Source organism: Salvia splendens, chromosome 1 (assembly GCF_004379255.2).
Source record: "Salvia splendens isolate huo1 chromosome 1, SspV2, whole genome shotgun sequence".
NCBI lineage: Eukaryota > Viridiplantae > Streptophyta > Magnoliopsida > Lamiales > Lamiaceae > Salvia > Salvia splendens.
This window is the reverse complement of record NC_056032.1, coordinates 15,255,493-15,276,600: the sequence shown is the minus strand read 5'-3', so window position 1 is coordinate 15,276,600 and position 21,108 is coordinate 15,255,493. Positions and strand designations below refer to the sequence as shown.

Sequence of the window (21,108 nt, the reverse complement as noted above, 5' to 3'; positions counted from 1 at the left end):
AGCTAGTACAAATTCAAAAACCCTCCCACCATCTTTAATTAGGGCTTCTCCAATCTCCAATATATACACACACCGGGGTTAATTCTTTTTTTATTTTAGGACATTATTTACATTCTTATTGTGTACTGCGTTTTTTTAAATTACAAGTTTGGGAGAGACGCATGAGTGTCGTGCGTCTTTTGTTAATGAAACGCATGATGCTCTTGCGTTTTAGGCTAAGACGCATGACAGTTATGCGTTTTTTTTAAAAAATAATTTAATTGAAAGACGCATGAGCGTCATTCGTCTCTACCTAAAACGCATGACACGCATGCGTCTCTACCCAACTATTCACCACCTCAAACTATTGCTTCTATGCGGCTGCCAACCACATCCGCAGGGCTCGAAGCAGTTGATGAAGCCCTCAATCTCGGACTGCATGATGATGGTCCTCGACAGCTCCTTCCACGGACACTCGAGGTACGCTTGCACCTGCGGCTTCGCGGCGAGGACCGCCAGCTCGGCGGTGAACCTGCTGTTCTGGATTATGATTGCGGTGTTGCTCTTGGGGTCGGAGCGGCCCTGGGCGGTCACCATGCACCCCTGCTTGGGGTCGGGCTTGCACGTGATGAAGGTGCAGTTTTGGAAGAGGGAGAGGTTGTTGCCGAATACGAAGTCGATGGTGCAGTTGCGGTAGTACAGGCGGTGCGTGTCCGCGTTAAGGGTGTCTTGGTACCCGTCCATGCGGACGTTGAAGAGGATGACGCGGTCGCCGGATACACGGACGGCCACCGCTTGGTGCCCGTCCGGCCCCCGCCGTGTTCTCCACGGCCATGTTCTTGCCCAAGAAATCCACGCCGCTCACGACTACAGCCGAATATAAACACCAATTCAATATTAACAACAAATTTTGATTAAATTATGATTTTACAAGTACTGTAACTTTACAAGTACTGTTAAATTACAAACTTATCTGATCAAATCATGAATGTAAGCCCGGTGTTTTGAAGAGAGATGAGAAGTTGGAACCCTTACCAAAACTCCAGCCCCTTCGCCCATGACAAAACCATCACGATCTTGGTCCCAGGGCCTCGAAGCAGTTTGTGGGTCGTCGTTTCTATGTGACAACGCTCTGCAAGCAACAAAACCACCCAATCCAATAGGAATAATTGCAGCTTCAGTTCCGCCCGCAATCATCAGATCAGCTTCTCCCCTGCGGATGTGTTTGGCAGCCGCATAGAAGCAATAGTTTGAGGTGGCACAAGCTAGGGAAATCGAATAGTTGGGTAGAGACGCATGTGCGTCATGCGTTTTAGGTAAAGACGTATGACGGTCATGCGTCTTTCAATTAATTTCTTTTTTAAAAACGCATAACTGTCATGTGTCTTAGCCTAAAATGCAAGAGCATCATGCGTTTCATTAACAAAAGACGCATGACACTCATGCGTGTCTCCTAAACTTGTAATTTAAAAAAAATGCAGTACACAATAAGAATGTAAATAATGCTCTACAATAAAAAAAGAAATAACCCACACACATCACACTCACCGACGCTAACCAATTCCTATCAATCTTGAATTTTTTTCTCTAGCTGCACCTTTCGACGTTGCTTTTTTGCCTCTCTCTAACGGATCAGGCCTCGATTGAATGGTAATGATTTCTACTGTTTGTTTTTTTTTTTTTCTTCTTTTGCTGTGATTTGTGATTGCGGATTTACGTTTGAGTTGATATGAGCTACTCGATGATTTACGGTTTGTTAATTTTGTGATTTCCTGTTGCGATTTTAGGCTTTGCCGAATCAGCAGACTGTGGATTACCCTAGCTTCAAGCTTGTGATTGTTGGAGATGGTGGAACTGGTAAATTTTTACAATTGATTGCCTCGCACTTGCCATCTTAAATCGAATTTGTCTGATCCCCTGTGATCTCGATGGAAACTATTGTTTGGATTAGATTTCGATTTTGTCGGTCAGTGCAGCTTGTCTTATTGTTAATTACTGTTTTGAGATCTGAGTTGAGATTAATTCAGTAATTACATGATAACTTGTGAGTTTTTGGATGGAGTAATGATAGACTGGAGGTTTGGATGCAATGTTTAGGGTTTATTGTGTGATATGTTCCTACTTTTTTTTTGTTTTAGACTAGTTATTAATTTGAGCTACTGCGTTTTACTCAAAATTTTAAGTTCCATGACTGGGAATATGATTTTGCATAAATGGCTTGTGTTTTTTTTTGTCCATCGTTGAGGGTTTTTTCCATGATCATACAGGGAAAACTACATTTGTGAAGAGGCATCTCACTGGTGAATTCGAGAAGAAATATGAACGTAAGATCAATGATTCAATTCTCATCGGTTGTCATGATCATTTGCATAAAAAGGTCTGCTTGCAAATATTATGTTATGGTGTATCTCAATGGAATTTTCTTTTTAACAGCAACAATTGGTGTGGAGGTTCATCCATTGGATTTCTTCACCAACTGTGGGAAAATCCGATTTTATTGCTGGGACACTGCTGGTCAAGAGAAATTTGGTGGGCTTAGGGATGGATACTAGTGAGTGAATTGATTCTGTCAGTTTTCTTTGTATTATTTTGTACTAACTGTTGAACAAGATCTTGATAGACTAACGTTTTTACCTGTTCGAACTGTTTCAGCATCCATGGACAATGTGCCATCATTATGTTTGATGTGACAGCTCGATTGACTTGCAAGAATGTCCCAACTTGGCACCGTGATCTCTGCCGGTACGTGCTGCCATGTTTGCTGAATTTGTTGCTATAATTCATGTAACATTGATCTGCTAATTCTTTTCAATTTTAGGGTCTGAAAATATCCCAATTGTGCTGTGTGGGAACAAAGTTGATGTCAAGAACAGGCAGGTGAAAGACATTCCATAGGAAGAAGAACTTGCAGTACTATGAAATCTCAGCTAAGAGTAACTACAACTTCGAGAAGCCTTTCTTGTACCTGGCCAGGAAGCTTGCTGGGTATAAAAAGCGAAAGACTATTGTATTTTGTCTCAAGTCTTTGTATATAATATTGCAATTTGAAATTTTTTTCAAATTGCAATTATTCTTCCCTACACTTTGTTGAGTCACCGGCCCTGGCTCCTCCTGAGGTTCAAATTGATTTAGCTACCAAGCAACTGTAAGTCCTCTGTTATGTCCTTGAGATATGCTCGAGTACCACTTGAAATTCCTCTGTTTGTAATCCATAAATCTTTTTTGTAGGCATGAACAAGAGCTTGCTCGGGCAGCTAACGAGCCTCTTCCTGATGATGATGATGATGATGATGATGGGTCCTTTGACTAAGAAGGATAACTCCCAATTTTTCCATTCGCGAGGATTTTGTTCCTTGAGTTTGAGGGGGTTCTAATGGAGATGTTGATTCTCTTGAACTGCTTCTGGTTGTGAGAAGATACTTTTTTTGTCTTCTGAAATATGTCAGGGTATTATTTGTATCAACTTGGCTTTCAAATGAGTAATTGATATAAATATTTGCCGTGTTTTTGTGGAACAAACACAAATTGATATCCCAACCAAATTTGAGCAATTGAAATTTCTGTTGGAAAAATGTGCCATTCAAATTTGGTTGAGCCTTGAAAACTGTGATCAATTTAGCTATGTGTTCAAAAATCAAGTTGACAAGAAACATCCATCTCAAAATCCTACTCCCAACTTAACCAAAGAGTAAACATATTTGGTTTGATACGCATTTTAATGCATAATTGGTAAAATTAGAGAGATAGATAGAGAAAGTATTTTAAGTAAAATAATTTTCAAAATTAAAATGTTCATACTTTTTATGGACGGACTAAAAAAAGAGTATATATTTTTCAGGGAAGGAGGGAGTATTATTCATAATATGTGGTATTTTTTTTACTTTTTACTTTGTTGCTTAGAATATAAATGATATTTTAGAATAAGATACCCAAATTCCTGATTTATATTTAATTTTGTGTATTAGAATAAGTTAATTCGCGTTAAATACCTTGTGTTGGTTGTATTTCAGCTTCTCTTGGCGGTTGAGGATTTAGTAAATCCAGAGAAAAGTATATAAAACATGATAAACAGTTTCAAATTTATTAATCATTCATGGCAAGTCTATAACACAAGAACACAATTTTTCACATCTAAAAAAGCTACCAAAATGTTTCTCTGGAGTTTTTTTTTTTTTCAAATAGAGAAATAAGTTCATCGCTAGCTGCCCAAAAACCAGTCTCTTGCGACTGTAAACAAGACTCCACTGCAACTGCAAGCACAACAAAAACTTGGTTGAGCACAATGCTCTGCAGCTCTCCATCTGCATTCAAGTACTAAAATTCCTCTCCAACTCTTTTCATCTTCTCAAGATTGTTTTCAAGGCTCATCTGATCCATCTCAAGCTGTTAAGCAAATGAAGCATGACTTCACACACTGAGCAGCACTTGATGAGAACACGGCAGTTATTCATTATTTTCATTTTTCGCAAGTTTAAAATGATCATGCAAGAGTGTGTTCTTATAAAGGCTATAATTTCTGCTTCAGAAGACAATTTCTTACACATACAGTTCTAAGTAACTACTATACTCCTAGATGGCATGAACAGAATGTCAGAATCTGCTCTGTAACATGTACTATAATTTTTGTTGGCATGATATACCTTTATGGAAAAGGTATAACTTTTCAATATAGTCGAAATGTAATCTGAATCGGTGCGCCTAAAAGAAAAAAGAGGAACTTTGGTAGAAACAATCCTCTTATCATTTACAATACTCAGGTATAGACAATAACATATCGAGCTAAGGCTGGGAGAAAAGGTAAAACTAGAGTAGCATACACTGTGATACCAGGGAGTGGCCACAACCGTGGCATATCTGTGATAGTAGACGACTGAATCGTCCAAAGTTCAATGCCAAGAGAAAGGCTGCAAACCCTGGCATCATCTTTGTACCATTGGAAGCAAATGATACATACCTCCAACTGTAGCCCTGGAAAATAAAGTACAGGATTCAAGAATGATTCAAGAGCAGCCAAAGTCCAATGGAGTAAATCATAGTTACAGAAGTAAAATTATTGATGCATTGCATACAGAATTTATCTAAAAAGCAGCATCCCAACTTTATTAGAGTCAACAGTGATCAGATTAGATACTCTGTAAGTAAACTTAAAAGTAGAGCCAGAATTGCAACATTGATTAAGATTCCGATATGAACAACTAGCCATTATATTACAGTTCAAAGTCAACTGTAAACTTCAAGATTCAATTTCTCAACAGATCATTAAAAGCAAAGCTGTCAAAATGTTGAAAATTTGTAATGATGTTATGCAGGGCGCGATATTAAAAGTTAATGGACATATGACACCAAAGGGTGCAAATAGAAGTCTCTTACGTGATCAGACAGAACAATAATTGACATCTCGTAAACATCAGACATGAAATAATTGGCTGGTGCACCCAATTTTAGGCATGAGCACGAGCTTTACTCCCTTCATTTCAAAAATAACTAGAAGCAATAGAAGACAGAACAGATCATCAACAAAAATAGAGCCTTGGGTAAAAATACACTACATTGATAATCAATTAACAATTGACATGTATCTCTTAATTACAAAATGTCAATCTGTGCACAGAAATAGATAGAATATACATCTTATTGCATTCATGTTTCTTCTTACAATGTTGACAAAAGAGCAACTTCTACAATTTTGCTTTAAAACAGGGCAATGATATATGAATATTTTGTACAATCATCTAACAGTAATTGCAGTTTTAGTGGAAATTAGGTGCTTCAGCTCCTTCAAATGTTCGTCATTTGAAATGTGGAGCATAATACGAAGATTTGTCAATAATGCTTCCTGTTCCCAACTTAAGGGACCAGAAGCATACAAAGCTTCCAGAGTGCTGCGATAGGCATGCAACTCTAAGCTACGCATACTGACCTCAACCACCTCTTTTGGGGGGAGAGAGAAACTCTCCCTCTCAAAGCCTGAACCATTAAATGACTCTGCATCACTATGGGTGTCCGTCTCTTGGCAATGCACAGGCATAAAATAATTAGAATAGCTTTTAAGACTCTGGTTAGTAATGCTACAACTACCAACAGAACAAACATCACTGTCAGAACAATTTAATTCAGAGTCTCTGAACCCTGAATATCCAAGCACGGCATTTTGTTTTTGCCTCTCCATTTGATCATATCCAATTGATATAATATTATGGGAAGCATGCATGTATGTTTCGCCCAAAATTTCTTTTGGGAAAGCAACAGCATGTACCTTTTCAACCATTCGCTGCTTTCGGTCTTCTTTCTCTGCTGCTCTAAATTTTTGTACAGGTCCTTCATTGGCTTCAACAACAGAGGAAATATAAGGGGACATCCTCTTTAAGGTTCTTGAAGAGACAACAGCAGATTCCCGCAGTGCAGCTTCATCTTGGAAGCTTCCACAATCATCTCCAGGTTGATATTTAGATTTTGAATTGAACACTGGAACCTGGAAGTTCATATTCGGAAAACAATTTGACTTTGATGGCTTGCTCACTATTACATCATCCCCAGCTTGAGGAATCTGCAAACAGGAATATGGCGATCAGATTGAGTAAATTTAAGATCTAAAAGAACTTGATTGTAGTAAAAGAGAAAAATTAAATGAATATTTGGAGCAAAAATTTATCAAATAAGTGCAATGAAGAAGTTTGTCCACAAATTTCAACAGATACGATGAACATGCAAAGTCAATATGAGAAGAACTTAACAGATGAGGGCAAAAGAAATCCACAAAGCGGCAGAAGAAAGCACACAAATAGCTAGAAACAAGAAAGCCTACATCTAAGGTGGAATAGAAACCAGACATACCTTTGTCAATTGAAGCCATTTCACATCATGCCATGTCTGTCTCATTCTGACCTTCGTTCTATCAATAGCCAATTCCTTTGAACACCCAAGTAGCCTCACTAGATATTTTTTTTTACATGTCGAAACCTTGTGATGGATCTTATTATTTCTACTTTCTTTTTTTCCTCCTAGAACATTCAAGACCACAGCAATCTTCCAAGAATATTGATGGAAGACCTCAACAATGTCTCCCGTTATGAAACACTTGGCACCTTGTAGCGAAGAAGGGCAAGGTCTCAATAACTTCCTTGAAACCACCTCCACCAGCCGCTTATTTTCCATACCAGGATAGCAAACATATTGGATAGTATAAGTATCCCCGCTGCAACATAGTATTTCTGCAGCACGCCACGAAGCTGGTACCTCCTTATTCTGCATCACCTCAACCGTGTCCCCAGCTTTGAATCTCATAGCCACTTATCTTCTTTAACAGGTATCAAAAGTCTCTGAAATATAAAGAATATGCAAATTAGAATTTAGAAACAGGAATATAAGTTAGAGGATCAATCGAGCCAAATCTTGGTGGTACTAAAGGTATGTAATTCCTGAACGATCATAAAAAATGCATTAAAAAACTCCCCAAATAACTGTCACTTATTAATCGTTTTACATTCCTCAAACTACAACAGAATTTAGAAAGAAGCCTAGATTTTTCGTAGTTGTGGAAAAAAATGTAAATCGCGGTGGATCAGTTCATCCGCAGGCATATTCCTGAAATAATCACCGAAATGACTCATTTTTTTCAAAAAAAAAAACAGTACTAAAATACTATATCAATTTTCAAGTGCAAAATTACCAGTCGATTGATAAAAATGACTGGCATATATCCAATACATCCATATTATTAAACTAATCTCACTAACAATGGCAAAAGTGTAGGAGACGCTAAATCTGGAACTAAATTTCTCAATAGGAAACAGTAAACAACGGAATTAGAAAGAAAACTTGCAGATGATGAGAAATTAGACAAAACCCCTAAATTGAATAGCTAAATTTCGATCGATTTAGGAATTGAGAAATAGCAGAAGTGAAACCTTGCAAACTGAGAATATCACAAACCTTTTCGAGAAATTAGACAGGTACAGACGATCACCAAAGTCCGAATTAGGGAGTTCAAATCTCAGATGCTGGATAAAAAACAGATTTTTATTCCTCAGTTTTACGTCCTAGGGTTTGTTTTCGTGAGCTTTGAAGAAACAATTTGGGGCAAGAAAATATAAAAAAGAAAAATATATATTGAGGATGGGGGTAGAATTGTCATATAAAAATGTTGGCTCAAAATAAAGTAGGGGGTGCGTAATGCACGCCGAATGGAAGCTAGCGACCTAATTGATCATATAATCTCACGCTCCTGTTGTTTAGTGTGATGCACTTTCTTTACTACTCTATAATCCACCTAACTTAAACTAAGTCAATTTATTAATAAATTCAAAATAAATACTACAGTACATAATTGTCGACATTTTAACTGCATTAAAAATTATTACAAATATAAATAGGGGCAACATCTTTTATAGTTCATTAACTTTGTCAAACTATCATTTTAGGTTCGTGAACTTTGAAAATATCATTTGAGATTAGTTAACTATGAATTAATATCAATCGAAATACATTTTTACTATTTCTAAGTTTATTCAGATAAAAATACCCTCAATACCTTGAAGAGTGTATGTTTTTACTACACTTATCACATACTTATATTTTTTATAAATATATTTTTACTATATATTTTTGACGAATTTTCTAAATATAGAAAAGTTCATTCTTCAACTTTTTATAATTAAATAATTTTTAAATATTTTTGAGGTACGAATACTTGTAAAAATTAATGTCACAATCAATTAACGATACTTGAAGAATTATTTAATTATAAAAAGTTGAGGAATGAACTTTTCTTTGCATGTTACAAAATTAATTGATGAAGTTAAAGGTCACATTCTTCAACTTTTTATAATTAAATAATTTTTAAATATTTTTGAGGTACGAATACTTGTAAAAATTAATGTCACAATCAATTAACGATACTTGAAGAATTATTTAATTATAAAAAGTTGAGGAATGAACTTTTCTTTGCATGTTACAAAATTAATTGATGAAGTTAAAGGTCAAATTATATTTAGAAAATTCGTCAAAAATATATTGTAAAGATATTTATAAAAAATATGAGTATGTGATAAGTTTAGTAAAAATATACACCCTTCAATGTATTGAGGGTATTTTCGTCTAAAAAAACTTGAAAATAGTAAAAAAATACTTCGATTGATACTGACTCATAGTTGACGGACCTCAAATGATATTTTCAAAGTTCACGGACCTAAAATGGTAGTTTGAAAAAGTAAAAAAAGATGTTTCCTCATAGAAATATAGTAAAAATTAGAAAATAAAGAAAAGTCCAAATCAATGTGGAGGAGAGCTTTTGGTCGTGAAATAAAATGAAAGAAAATAGAGAATTAAAATCGTAAAAAGATAAAAGAAGTTAGGATTTTATTAGTTTTGGAAAACAAACATTATAAATTTATTTTAAAATTTATTGTTCATGACCTTGTGACACATATTAATTGACTTTAAAGTTTATTTTTATCCTAAACATGTTCGTTATTTATGATTTTTGTCTATAACATGAATATTGATAGCTTCAATAATATTATTAATTGGTTCATTTTTTGTGCTACAAGTGACAGTAACGTATAATTTGATGGTCAAAGCGATTTTGACCAGATTAGTAATTTAAATACTAGTATTAATTAAACACTTAAAGTCTTAAACATTCAACTAAGGTCCACTTTGATTCTAAATATATAAACAAAGCATTATGCTTGCTAAATTGGTCCTAACACATTATGAATCGCTCAAACTTTTGCCAAAAATTGACGAACCCATTAAATTTAGATGGTGTCAAGGGTTTCGTTAGTGATGTGACCTATGGATTGACAACTGAATATTTTCTCGCGAATTGTGATGATTCCAACATAGATTTCGGCCAATTTCGACGGCGAAGACAAAAAAACTTGAGGGTTATCTCCACAATTAAACAATTTTAGCATGGATAGCTTCTAAGAGCAACCCCGATGCACTAAAAACATTTGAATCATAAACACTTAATTATCTAAGTACTTATCTCCATTATCTGCATCTTAATGCATACAAAAACATTTAAATATTACACACATAATATTAAGAGAGATAAAATAAAAAGTGATTGGGGTTAGATGTCTTAATCGGGTCAGATACGAACTAGAATTCAGGTGACTTAATCACCAATAAATACACTTCCTAACTTACCAATAATAGAGTCAAACTAAGATCAAGAACTTCTCAATTACCTTATTGTATTCTCATGTCAATTATTCATTTTTACCTAATTCAAAGCCCCCAAGCCTCATTACCTAATCTCCTAATTGTTCCACCCCATAAATATACTCTAATAAATAGTTCAACCAGGAAATATTACTGGGATTGAAATCCGAAAACTACATTCGGGTTGGGCCATGACCCGTTTCTTTGTTCGATTTTCCTGAGTCAGGACCACTCTGTAAAAGAATATTACCAAAGGCTTTTGTGATACCCAACAATACAAATATGCCAACAATCTTTTTCAGTAACACATAACGTAAATGGAACACAAATCGTGAATTTTAGTATACAATTTGGTGCAATGTGCTGCGATAAAAATAGACAGTAAAATATTACCTAAGTGATGGGTATGCAGTACATCCATACAAGTTAGTACCACCCGGGATCAAAACAGCATTACGGTGATTGATGAGTAAATAGATACCTCAATAGTGGTGCCACGACCCCAACACTCAGACTGTTTCCCAGCAATGCGTAACTGCACAGATTGAAAAATATTCTGATCATGCATTTGTCAGAAGAAATTACTATTACTTAGTATCTTTGGTGGTTTTATGTAACCGCCACTCTCTTGGGCGCAAATTGGCTCATTGTGACCTTATACAGGGGCACACAGAAAGTTCAGGCAAAGCATCTAAGTCACGGATACAAACGCAAGTGGTAGATGGTTTCTTATACACGTGCATGAAATTAGAGCTAATCATCTAAGTTTATGTGAGTCTTTTCCAATGTGTTTCTCAGATTCATCGAAGTCCCAAATCCGCAGCATCTTGAATAAAACCATCAAAATTAAAGGATCATAGTGCCAAAGAAGAAGGAAATCTTGGTAGCATTGTGTCCTAAAGGTTATCGCATTGGAGACTAATAAAAGGTCTCGTGTCTTAATGTTTTTATGATTGGTTTAAATTGCAATGAGTAATCATGTGACATTAATGGTAGATACTATTATGAACTGGAGACAAGCTGCACTAGGATGAAATATTCACACTATTATTCAAATATTTAAAAGCAATTGAAGAGGGAACACCTGATTTGAATCACTTCTTTATGTCAAATTATCGTCAATAATTCATTAATCATTTCATTAAGTTCCACATGATGAGAAAGAGGCTCCTCAAAGATACCTGCTTTTGCATATTATGTCAAACAATGATACAAGAAATGTACGCACCGTTGACGAAGGCTAACATGTTGTGGAAATTGGAAGTCCTCCGGAAAGGAGTGGAAATTGGCGACCTGGCAGTGACGTTGGAGAGAAAAACACTTAAGAGAACAAAATTTATGTTGTAATAATACCAAAGCCCAAAGAGCTGAGAATTGAAGTGATGCATGAGAGTAACATATGCATACCTCCCTGGGTGTAAAGTATCTAAGTTGAAGCTCCTGCAAGGAAGGCAATTCAATTTTCTTCTTTCCCTGCATGATATAATTAAAGCATACGGTTGCTTTAATACTGATAAAAGCAAACAAATGTATCTGGTAACATCAGAATCACCAGTACTCAAAAAAACAATGCAGACATATTCAGATAGTTGACACTCTCATACATAAACATGGATAATTATGCATCAAAATATTCAGATTAATACCCATCACCAGAAAATTTAATGAGTAAGGAACATGTCAATAATTGACGCTCATCAAATATCAGAAATTTATAAAGATCAATTTATGGCTTTCAGGGCCTAAGATAGGAACTGCTGATATTGCATGTGCTTATATCTAAAGTAGATATATTGCAATTAAAATTAGGTGTATACCTGATGTAGACTTACAGGACATGTAGCCAAAAGGGAACCTGTCCCCTTCACATATCGAAAATAACTTTTGGTGAAGCAACAGCAACGTCTTGATTCGGGGAAAACAATATCTAAATCAGTCAAGGGAACAATTTAATGATATAAGAGTTACAAAAAAAGAAATAATTGTGAACAAATGTTTAAGAAGTATCAAGACCAAAGAGGCGAGCATACCCATGGCACTCCCCCATCTTTCTACCAGGCTAGATGGAACTAAGAATGGATTTGAAGGGTCAACACCAAATTCACTTTCTTCTTCAATATCCTCAGATATTTTAGTTAAGCTCGATTCCAAAATAACTTCGCTTGATTCCAAAAAATCATATATAGGTCGAGTAGTTTCAAGTAACTTATTCCAATATCTATCTGATTCAGCTTCTTCACTTGTCACCATGCTTTCTTCGTCCCCAAGTATAGGGCCTGGGCCCCAAAGTAGCACATTATTGAACTGGGCCTTCTGGAAACAAAGAGGTTTCCGCTTGGCCTGCAGTTCAATGGATTAATCCTATGCTGAACATTCAATAAGAGGAATGAAGCTGAAGGTATATACAGGACTTTCTCTATTTGGGCTACAGATTCTATGTATAACTATGTTAAGATTTCATATCACGTGCTAGGTACCATCTTTACATGTAGATGCACAAGAAAGAGGTGAGAAGAATGCACATGAATACACTAGATGTACAAAAGTAATTGGACAAATAGAAAACGTGTGGTTTGTAACAGGAGAGAGAGAGAGAGAGAGGTGGACCAGGCAAAAATAGCGAGGGCGAGAATATGGAACACCAAATTGCAGAGGACTTAGAATGAATTCTTGTGTGTCAAAATGATTTTCTCGCAACATGGTGATCATCTTTTCATGTGTATCAGATGTCTGCAGAAAGAAATAGAAACAGATACCAAACTGAATAAAGGGAAAGTATATATGGATGACTTGTTAAACAAAAACGATACTCCCTCCGTCCCAGAAAGATTGTCCCAGTTCATTTTTTGCACTCGTTTTGCAAAAATAATAATAAATAGGTAAAGTTGAAAGAGAGTAAAATAAGAGAAAGAATAATGTAGGTAAGACTATTCTCCACATTATTCTCTCTTTTACTTTACTCTCTCTACTTTAACTATTTATTATTATTTTTGCAAAACGAGTGTGGAAAAGGAAATGGGACAATCTTTCTGGGACGGAGGGAGTATCACCTAATTATATCCTCAGGTTTAATAACAATAACAATGAGTAATAAATACAAAAAAATTAAACATATATCTTCTTGATAAATAAAAGAAAAGACATTGGAAAATAAAAGGAAAAAACATCCACCCACCTACAACTCCAAACCAGAACAAAATTTCTTGGATACATTGCAAGTAAAAGTTGTTTTTTTATTAGAAAGGTGGTTCAAAAAATTCAATACTACAACCATTTCCCCTTAATGAAAGGTACACATAAACCACAAACCTCAAATCCAACAACGTTCTCCACAAATAGCATAACTGGGGGTCGTGAACATTGTGGTATTAGTTCAAGAATCTTCAAAAACGAAGAAGCTCTAGCATCACTTGAACCCTTCTGGAGACCTTAATAAACAAACTTTTAAAAAGCTATAACACAAAAGGTAAATATGCGCACGAACATACAATCTGCATATTGCAGATCAAATCAGAAATCAACCACCTTGCCGTGTATAAGGTTGACAAGGAGGAGACAGAAGCCATGCATCGACCTCATATCTGTCGAGGTTCGCAGCACTCAAAGTCTGAATGTTTCCCTACAATCACACCAAAAACAGATGGCCAACACCACAAGCAAATACCAATTAGCATCAACTTCACCCCCCCACACACACACACACTAACTTAAATCATATGTTCAGTAATTAACATATCTAACTTATAATCATACTGAAAAATAAAGAAAGCAAACTAATGAATCGCTGCAGGTATGATTTAGCATTAAATTCAAACACGCACGCACGCACGAACCAACCTAAATCATAATGCAAAGACTAACATCGCTAACTAATAATTATACTAAAAATACAAAGCTAGCTAACTAAATGAATTAAACTAATATTTCTGCTTATCGTGATATGCTACCTGGTAAGGACGGTGGCCGAAATTGTGCTCGTAAACATCATTTGCGACGTCGTTGATGTCGAATGCTTCAATTACCACAGCATCCACGCCAGCCTCCATCAATGAATATCTCTATCGGAATCGAAAGTAAAATTAAGCACAAAAAAAGTTGTAACTAAACACGAAAATAAACAATCTTACCAATCCACCAATGCCACTGTAGAATTCGAGTACCCGCCATGGCTTCTCCTTCTCTCTGCTTAAACCCTCCATTTTTTCTTAGGCAACGGCTTTGGGGAATTGGAGGCGCTATTGTCCGGTTCGTGCAGTTGGTCTTCTTTTTCTATTCTGAATCTCGAATTGGATTGGCATTGTGAAATGAATAGTTATGGGCCGCTTTCAATTTTCTATTGGGCCTTCAGCAACAATATCACCTAAATATGATCCAATAAAATTTACAAGAGATAATCTATTAGTCTATCAATAATCAATATACGCCCTACCACTCCCGTCTTATTAAATACTAGTATCACGCCCGTGCGATGCACGGGTCATTTTAATTTCTTCATATTTATTTCATTATGCGAAATAAAATTTGTGAAATGATAAACAAAAGAATATTCGACGTCCTCTTACTTCGGATTATACTTTTCCAATCACATTAACCCCACATGGCCACAAGAGTCCGTTTAAATGCTAACTTTTCTTTAAAATGTCAATACGATCACATTAAAATTTCAACACATATTTGTGTTGACATTTTAATAAACTGTCTTGACATTTAAATATCAGACTTAAAATTAAAAGACATTTTAATTCTGTGAAAATATGAATTAACCGTTGAGTTATAACTGCAGGAGCAAGTTTACGTTGCAATAATTTAAGATTGCACTGGTGAGACACTTCCTAGTCGAGCTTCATTTCATTGCAATATAGTGACCCTATACACTAAAAACCCAAACCTTGAAACCTAAATCATAAACCCTTAACTTTAAAATATACTCATCATGACCAACAAATGAGCCAGATATCAATAAAATTCTCCCTCTGCCTCAGTTCAATTTTACTTTGTTGATCACTTATTCAAAATATACTCATCATGACCAACAAATGAGTCAAATATCAATAAAATTCTCCCTCCGTTCCAGTTCAATTGTACTTTGTTGATCACTTATTCTATTTTGGGGGTTTTAGATATGTATTTGATATCTTACATTGGGTCAGCCTACTTGATAATTCTTACTGATAGTGGAGGTTTTTTACCTGAATCTTGTCTGTAAATTTGTTTATATGCTCATATCAGCTTTTGGCTTGTCATTTTAAATAATATTTAACGTTTGATATTTCAATATTTAACGTTTGATATTTTAAATAATAATACTAATAATATTGTAACTGAAGAAATCTTTTAAATAAATTTACTATCACTTCTAATATTTAACGTTTGATATTTCAATAGCCATTTATGTTATTTGATTTAAAAACCTTTTCATTTTAAAAATTTAAATCCTAAACCCTAAACTCTAAACATATATCATAACAATTGGGAAAACATTTGACTTTCCTCATTAAGACATAGCAGTATTTTATAGCAATTATATGCACGACCCATTGTATTTCCTTCAAAATTATATTATGAAATTATTATGAAAAGTAAGAATATAAAAATAATCATTCATTAAATATAACCTATAAACAGTGACTAAAATATTTTTTATATCTAATGCAAAAACTACAAACACAACAATATATAATCAAGAACACGTGTACTTCAATAGTGAAACAACGTTAATAAGAAATATGTGTCTCATTTATTTTTTTGGTACTAACTTCACATTATCGATTAATTAATTGAAATGGAAAATGATATAATTGTACAAAATCTAAAACTAAGAAAATGTATAAGAATTTAAAAAAACATAAAACTCAATCAATTTGACATTTAAATAACGCAAATACATACTCCGATATATTTTGACTATACTACTTTTAGATCTCTATTACAACTTTAAAAAGATCATGAAAAATCATGATCCCTAACTCATATATAGTGTACACTTTATTGTTTTATTTGCAAGTGAGTGAGAATGAGTTTGTGGAAAAATCATGATCCCTAAATTACTTAATAAAATAAATAGAATAGTGGTTATAATTTGTGTATCAGTATTTATCATGTAAATAGATATCAAGGCAATTAACCGAATACCCACTCCTCTCATAAAACGATACCGGCAAGTCAATACAATTCATCTCAACTTTTTTCTCCTTTTCTTTCACTGTTTCATTTATGGTTCATATATTGAATTGGAGTCCACATGAAAATTCCATTTTCATTTCATCATCACTTACCAAGAATCATTTCATAGTAATCATTTGCCACACTTTATTTGCAATCATCATTTGCATGTAATCAATCTTTTCAATTATATTTATAATTTTTATTTGCACAAAAGCGTTATCACAATGTCACACATTTATTTAGCTTTTAATCGCAATTACTTTTTTTTTAATCGCAATTACTTTACATTTATACTTTGCGCCAATTAGTCGGGATCTTATTGCCACTCTAGCATTTTGAGGTGATTTTCAATTAACTAATTTTGAATTCTTTGTTTTTGTTCTCATAATTTCAACCGCCCCCTATTTTAGGGCGTATCATTATTTTCCCATTTAAATTCTCAGTTTAGTTATTTGATTCCCATTTAAATTCTCTAATTTTGTTCTCATAATTTCAACCGCCCCCTATTTTAGGGCGTATCCTAAATTAAACAATTTTTAATTATTGTATAATCGTTACATTTTTTATTAATGACTTCCTTTTTAATGGTTGTCTGAATTAAATAAATTTAATTAGTGTATAACTGTTCAAAAATGTTGATTGGCCATTGAATCTTTCAAAATATTCACGTAAACTAATTATCTTGTCAATAAAAACCAATGACATTAATTACGAAGCAATCTTAATTATGTTATTAACAATGTTGAAATTCTAATCTTATACTTATGTTTGATTTAATTACATTGTTCATCAATCCGTTTAATTATTAACATTCAATAATTTCACTAATAGAAAAAAATCGATTGACAATAAAAAAAATTAATCAACTTCATTAATAAGATCTATATCAGAATGCAACCAAAAAATGAAGAAATCGATAAAAAATATTAGAGTTCAGAATCATTTATGCTCATGCAGCTCTTGCCCACCGCCCATCAGCCTCCATCTATCTCCAATAGCTTTCATCTTTTCCACTCATCGTCTCCAACACTTTTATCGTCATGCGTCGACACCATCTTCTCCATCAGGTTAGTATGCTCTCATATGTAGATGAGAACTTCAAACAAAAGTCAACTAAATACCCCATATTACAATTCGATAAATATTTCATTCATGAACAATGCAAATACAACTTTGCGTTTTGTACTATAAAATTTTATAGATTACTTACCAATTTCAAAACCAAATTTGGCAAGGGGAATGCTTCCATGATTTCAACATTTATTGATAAAGTTGTGGTTTGTAGATCACTAAAAGAGATTAGTTCCATTTCCATAGTTTCAACCATCCTCTTTGGTAAGAACACAACAACAAATATTAGTAACATAATAATCACACAAAAATAATGCATAAAGTGGTTAAAGATAAAAAGATATTGTTGACAAAGAGGAAGAACCATACCGAAATATTATTTTTTGTAGAAAATTCAGTGATGCAATAGATTATAGGTGAGGGTAATATGAAAGTGGATAATAAGCTAGCAATGACACAAATATATAGACAAAAAATATAGGGAGTTTATAGTGTGTTATAATTTTCATTAAATTATTATTAACACAATTACTAATAATGTGTAATAATGTGGCTGTTATAAAGTTAATCTCTAGTTCGTGTAACCCCAATTCCATGGCGGATTGATATGTGGTGCTTATTATTGAAATTTTGAAATTAAATCATAATTATTAAAAATTTGCAACTGCCAAAATTTTTTAAACCTCTATGAAGAAATTGCATGCCACATTTATCACTCTAATTAGTGTAACCGCCTATTCTATTTTTATGGACGAAATATTATTAGTGTAAGATTGAGATGAATTGATTCAAATGATGATTATGATTGGTGAATTGTAACAACTATATTAAATAATTGAATTAATTTTTTATGGACCAACAAAAATATCTAACGTTTACAATATAATCCAAAACTTATATATATATTTACAATTAAGGCTAAAACTTTTCCACTTCCACTCCCCTAAATTATTATTTTATTATAACAACAATAAAAACCGTACACATTATAATTTCATTTAAATATGTATAATAACACATTATAATCTCAAACCAAAATTTTTAATTCCTAAAATGCCCCCAAAACTCAACTTTTATATATGTATAGATGAAACATTGAGTTATTAACACTGTCAAATGATAATTTAATCTTTTTATAGATAGACCGTATTCATTTTGGTTGAGTTATGAATCCAATTACAATCCATAATTTGTGACCGCCATAGCACCCGATTTGCAGCAATGACCTGAAAAGAAAATATTATAATAAGTAACTTCCCAAGAATGACCTAATTTTTGGAGATCATGTCTTAAGTAACACCATAATTTGGAGCTTAGCATAATCCATACATTTTTTATGAAGTGTAATATATATATATATATATATAGGGTTGCGTTAAAGATAGAATCATTCTTAAGTGTAGAACCTAGAACTCTACATATTTTATTCATTGGATGAGGAAAAAATGACGGTCAAGATTAAAAATCATACATATTAGACTATGTTTTCACGACATTCCGGACTCAACATGTGAAAAAACTCACATGTTGATGGAAGAATGAATGAAACGAAGAAGAGTCCATGCATGCTTTATTTTTTCACTTATCTGCATTCACCCATTAATAATAGTTTTGGTTGTAATGGGAAGTTGCTGTGCAAATCAACATCATTGGATTAAAAGATCTAACGACCTCCGTTTGGCATTTGTTCTACGTTTAAGAATGGTTCTACGTTTAAGAATGGTTCTATCTTGATCACAATCCTATATATATATATATATATATATATATAGTCAATAGTTTTTCTTAATGTTGGCAGAAAATTATTTTTGAAGAAAAAAATGTCAAGTGACGTCGTCGCTAGAATTTTTACAGCTTAATTTACGAAATTACAATTTTACCATGTAAAAAACTCATTCCCCTCGTTTTCACCGTCGTCCGTTCACCCCTCCAGAATTATTTCCTAGATCTGCCATGATCGTGAGCAAGGTTTGTGGTACGCGTGATATGAAATCAAAAATTCATAGCATGCATACTGTTGATTCGAATTTATATACTGTTGAAATTGCAAAAAATGATGTGAATCATATCAATGTTTGGCTTTGGAGGGGTGGCTTTACTATACATACACTTCACTGATTGTTCTACTTGGGAATGGGCCAATAAGTAGGCTTGTAACAAAGTCAGCATGGCCCACTAACAGATTCAATTAACAAATGTCCTTTATGCTCTTGATAAAAATTAAAGGGGGATAAGAAAGTAATCTTTTTTGTAGCACTAACAATAAATTGGATGGAAAATAAATCCTTTTTAGTTATTTGTGTTTTGACTATAACAGTAAGTGATAAAAATCCACACATTTTTCCTTTAAATGCACATTTTTGGAGGGCCATATGTCACCACTTTGAAGTCATGATTATAATTAGGGCTGGCAAATCGTGCGGATTGGGTCGTTATCGGGTCAACCTGATAATGACCCAACCCAATAAGGTTTAACCTGAACCCGACCTGTTAAGGAAACTATAAATCCGAACACGAACCCGACCTGCTACCTTCAAATCCGAACACGACCCGCACCCGACACGAACCCGTTATCGACACGATATAATATGGGTTGACACGACACGATAACAACCCGAACCTGATATTACACGATTAAAACCTAATATTACACGATTAAACCTTAATTTTTAACCTAATTTACATAATTAAAATTCATTTTATACTATTTAAACCTAATTTATAAGAAATTAAAAAATTAAAGTAATATATATATTTTAAATAATAATAAAAATAATAATATTATTTCTTAATGGGTTACCCGTATCCGACCCGAACCCAACCCGAAATTATCGGGTTCTTAATGGGTCAACCCGATAAGGACACGGATCCAATAAGACTTGACCCCAACCCAATAATTTCGTGCGGATTCGTGTCGCATTATCGTGTCGTGTCGAAAATTGCCAGCCCTAATTATAATCCCCCCCCCCCCTCTAGGTTATAAAAGAGCATGAAATTTAGAGCTTTGGATGACAATAATTGCTACATGTATCTTTTTTTCTTCTTTATATTTTGTGGGGTTAAGTATACTTTATAATTTAACCTTCGAAAATATTTTTCAAATATATTTGATTTTTTAATTTAAAAAACCTCTAACTGAGTTATAACCATTTCAATCTCCATTATTATTTTTAAATTATCTAGTTTATTTTCTCTCTTAATTTATTATCTTTACATTAAACATCATTTTAATCGTGTGCTAAAAAAACGTCTCGGTTAAATTTGATTGGAGAGAACACTTACTATCTACGCACTATATTCATGGATAGAAACATGGCATCCGAATATTTTGATTTACATTGAGAAAACACATGTACGTGTAAAGCCTATTTAAAAAAGAGACAATAATCTCCCCAAAAGCTATATATAGAGTGTAGTGCTTGCAGTTACCAATCAAGAATTTGGTTACTTTTTGACCAATTTATGTTATACCTCTCTCAACCTCTCATTAAGCATGCTTCTCAAGAGATGTCAACGAAAACAACATTAAAGATTATATCACCTCTTAAAGCTTTGGAATCCAATGTGAATGGTCATCAATTTCCCTTCAATTTATTTTATTGCTAAAATTGGATATGATGGAACTGATATACATAATCATTAGAGTGCAAGTTGATAAAATAAATTGTGAGAGGAAGAGAACACTTAACGATCCTTTATCTAATTGTAACAAAATTTTGAATT

At 33.9% G+C, this 21,108-nt stretch overlaps 4 protein-coding genes across 8 annotated transcripts; 1 reads left to right on the top strand and 3 right to left on the bottom strand.

The window, feature by feature from the left end:
- Nucleotides 1-330: 330 nt before the first annotated feature.
- On the bottom strand, nt 331-723 carry LOC121803951 (putative pectinesterase/pectinesterase inhibitor 43). Its single transcript, XM_042203533.1, has one exon. It carries the CDS (start codon nt 721-723, stop codon nt 331-333), a length of 393 nt encoding a protein of 130 aa, XP_042059467.1.
- A 780-nt stretch (nt 724-1,503) lies between these two features.
- On the top strand, nt 1,504-3,498 carry LOC121796617 (GTP-binding nuclear protein Ran-B1-like). The gene is made up of 7 exons (XM_042195432.1): nt 1,504-1,629; nt 1,767-1,836; nt 2,247-2,303; nt 2,413-2,530; nt 2,632-2,721; nt 2,798-3,124; nt 3,208-3,498. Exons 1-6 carry the CDS (start codon nt 1,627-1,629, stop codon nt 2,802-2,804), a joined length of 345 nt encoding a protein of 114 aa, XP_042051366.1. The 5' UTR covers nt 1,504-1,626; the 3' UTR covers nt 2,805-3,124; nt 3,208-3,498.
- A 536-nt stretch (nt 3,499-4,034) lies between these two features.
- Nucleotides 4,035-8,077, bottom strand: LOC121743864. Of its 3 annotated transcripts, none has more exons than XM_042137259.1 (5): nt 7,912-8,077; nt 6,814-7,298; nt 6,236-6,526; nt 4,807-4,947; nt 4,035-4,362 (listed from the first exon to the last, which is right to left on the bottom strand). In XM_042137259.1, exons 2-5 carry the CDS (start codon nt 7,261-7,263, stop codon nt 4,294-4,296), a joined length of 951 nt encoding a protein of 316 aa, XP_041993193.1. In that variant the 5' UTR covers nt 7,264-7,298; nt 7,912-8,077; the 3' UTR covers nt 4,035-4,293. The 3 variants fall into 3 exon arrangements, with proteins under 3 accessions (XP_041993193.1, XP_041993201.1, XP_041993184.1); XM_042137267.1 differs by having other exon boundaries at nt 4,797-4,947; nt 7,912-8,074; XM_042137250.1 differs by lacking the exon at nt 4,035-4,362 and having other exon boundaries at nt 4,715-6,526.
- Nucleotides 8,078-10,385: 2,308 nt separating this feature from the next.
- Nucleotides 10,386-14,401, bottom strand: LOC121796601 (tRNA (cytosine(38)-C(5))-methyltransferase 2). Of its 3 annotated transcripts, none has more exons than XM_042195418.1 (10): nt 14,277-14,401; nt 14,097-14,207; nt 13,675-13,768; nt 13,459-13,577; nt 12,757-12,879; nt 12,180-12,489; nt 11,967-12,076; nt 11,557-11,622; nt 11,378-11,442; nt 10,386-10,684 (listed from the first exon to the last, which is right to left on the bottom strand). In XM_042195418.1, the coding sequence occupies exons 1-10, from the start codon at nt 14,346-14,348 to the stop codon at nt 10,603-10,605; spliced, it is 1,152 nt and encodes a 383-aa protein (XP_042051352.1). In that variant the 5' UTR covers nt 14,349-14,401; the 3' UTR covers nt 10,386-10,602. The 3 variants fall into 3 exon arrangements, with proteins under 3 accessions (XP_042051352.1, XP_042051356.1, XP_042051361.1); XM_042195422.1 differs by having other exon boundaries at nt 11,982-12,076; XM_042195427.1 differs by lacking the exon at nt 14,277-14,401 and having other exon boundaries at nt 13,459-13,569; nt 14,097-14,204.
- Nucleotides 14,402-21,108: the final 6,707 nt, after the last annotated feature.

Bases quoted from the DNA above. Each gene is read 5' to 3' on its own strand.
- LOC121796617 (XM_042195432.1), top strand. The intron at 2,304-2,412 runs GTAAGATCAATG...TCTTTTTAACAG, and splicing joins ATTCGAGAAGAAATATGAAC to CAACAATTGGTGTGGAGGTT. The intron at 2,531-2,631 runs GTGAGTGAATTG...GAACTGTTTCAG, and splicing joins GGGCTTAGGGATGGATACTA to CATCCATGGACAATGTGCCA.
- LOC121743864 (XM_042137250.1), bottom strand. From the start codon at position 7,263: ATGAGATTCAAAGCTGGGGACACGGTTGAGGTGATGCAGAATAAGGAG. The intron at 6,527-6,813 runs GTATGTCTGGTT...TCCTGTTTGCAG, and splicing joins AATGGCTTCAATTGACAAAG to ATTCCTCAAGCTGGGGATGA.
- LOC121796601 (XM_042195418.1), bottom strand. From the start codon at position 14,348: ATGGAGGGTTTAAGCAGAGAGAAGGAGAAGCCATGGCGGGTACTCGAA. The intron at 12,077-12,179 runs GTATGCTCGCCT...TGACTGATTTAG, and splicing joins AAGATGGGGGAGTGCCATGG to ATATTGTTTTCCCCGAATCA. The intron at 10,685-11,377 runs GTGCGTACATTT...CAATCTGTGCAG, and splicing joins CATGTTAGCCTTCGTCAACG to TTACGCATTGCTGGGAAACA.
- LOC121803951 (XM_042203533.1), bottom strand. From the start codon at position 723: ATGGACGGGTACCAAGACACCCTTAACGCGGACACGCACCGCCTGTAC.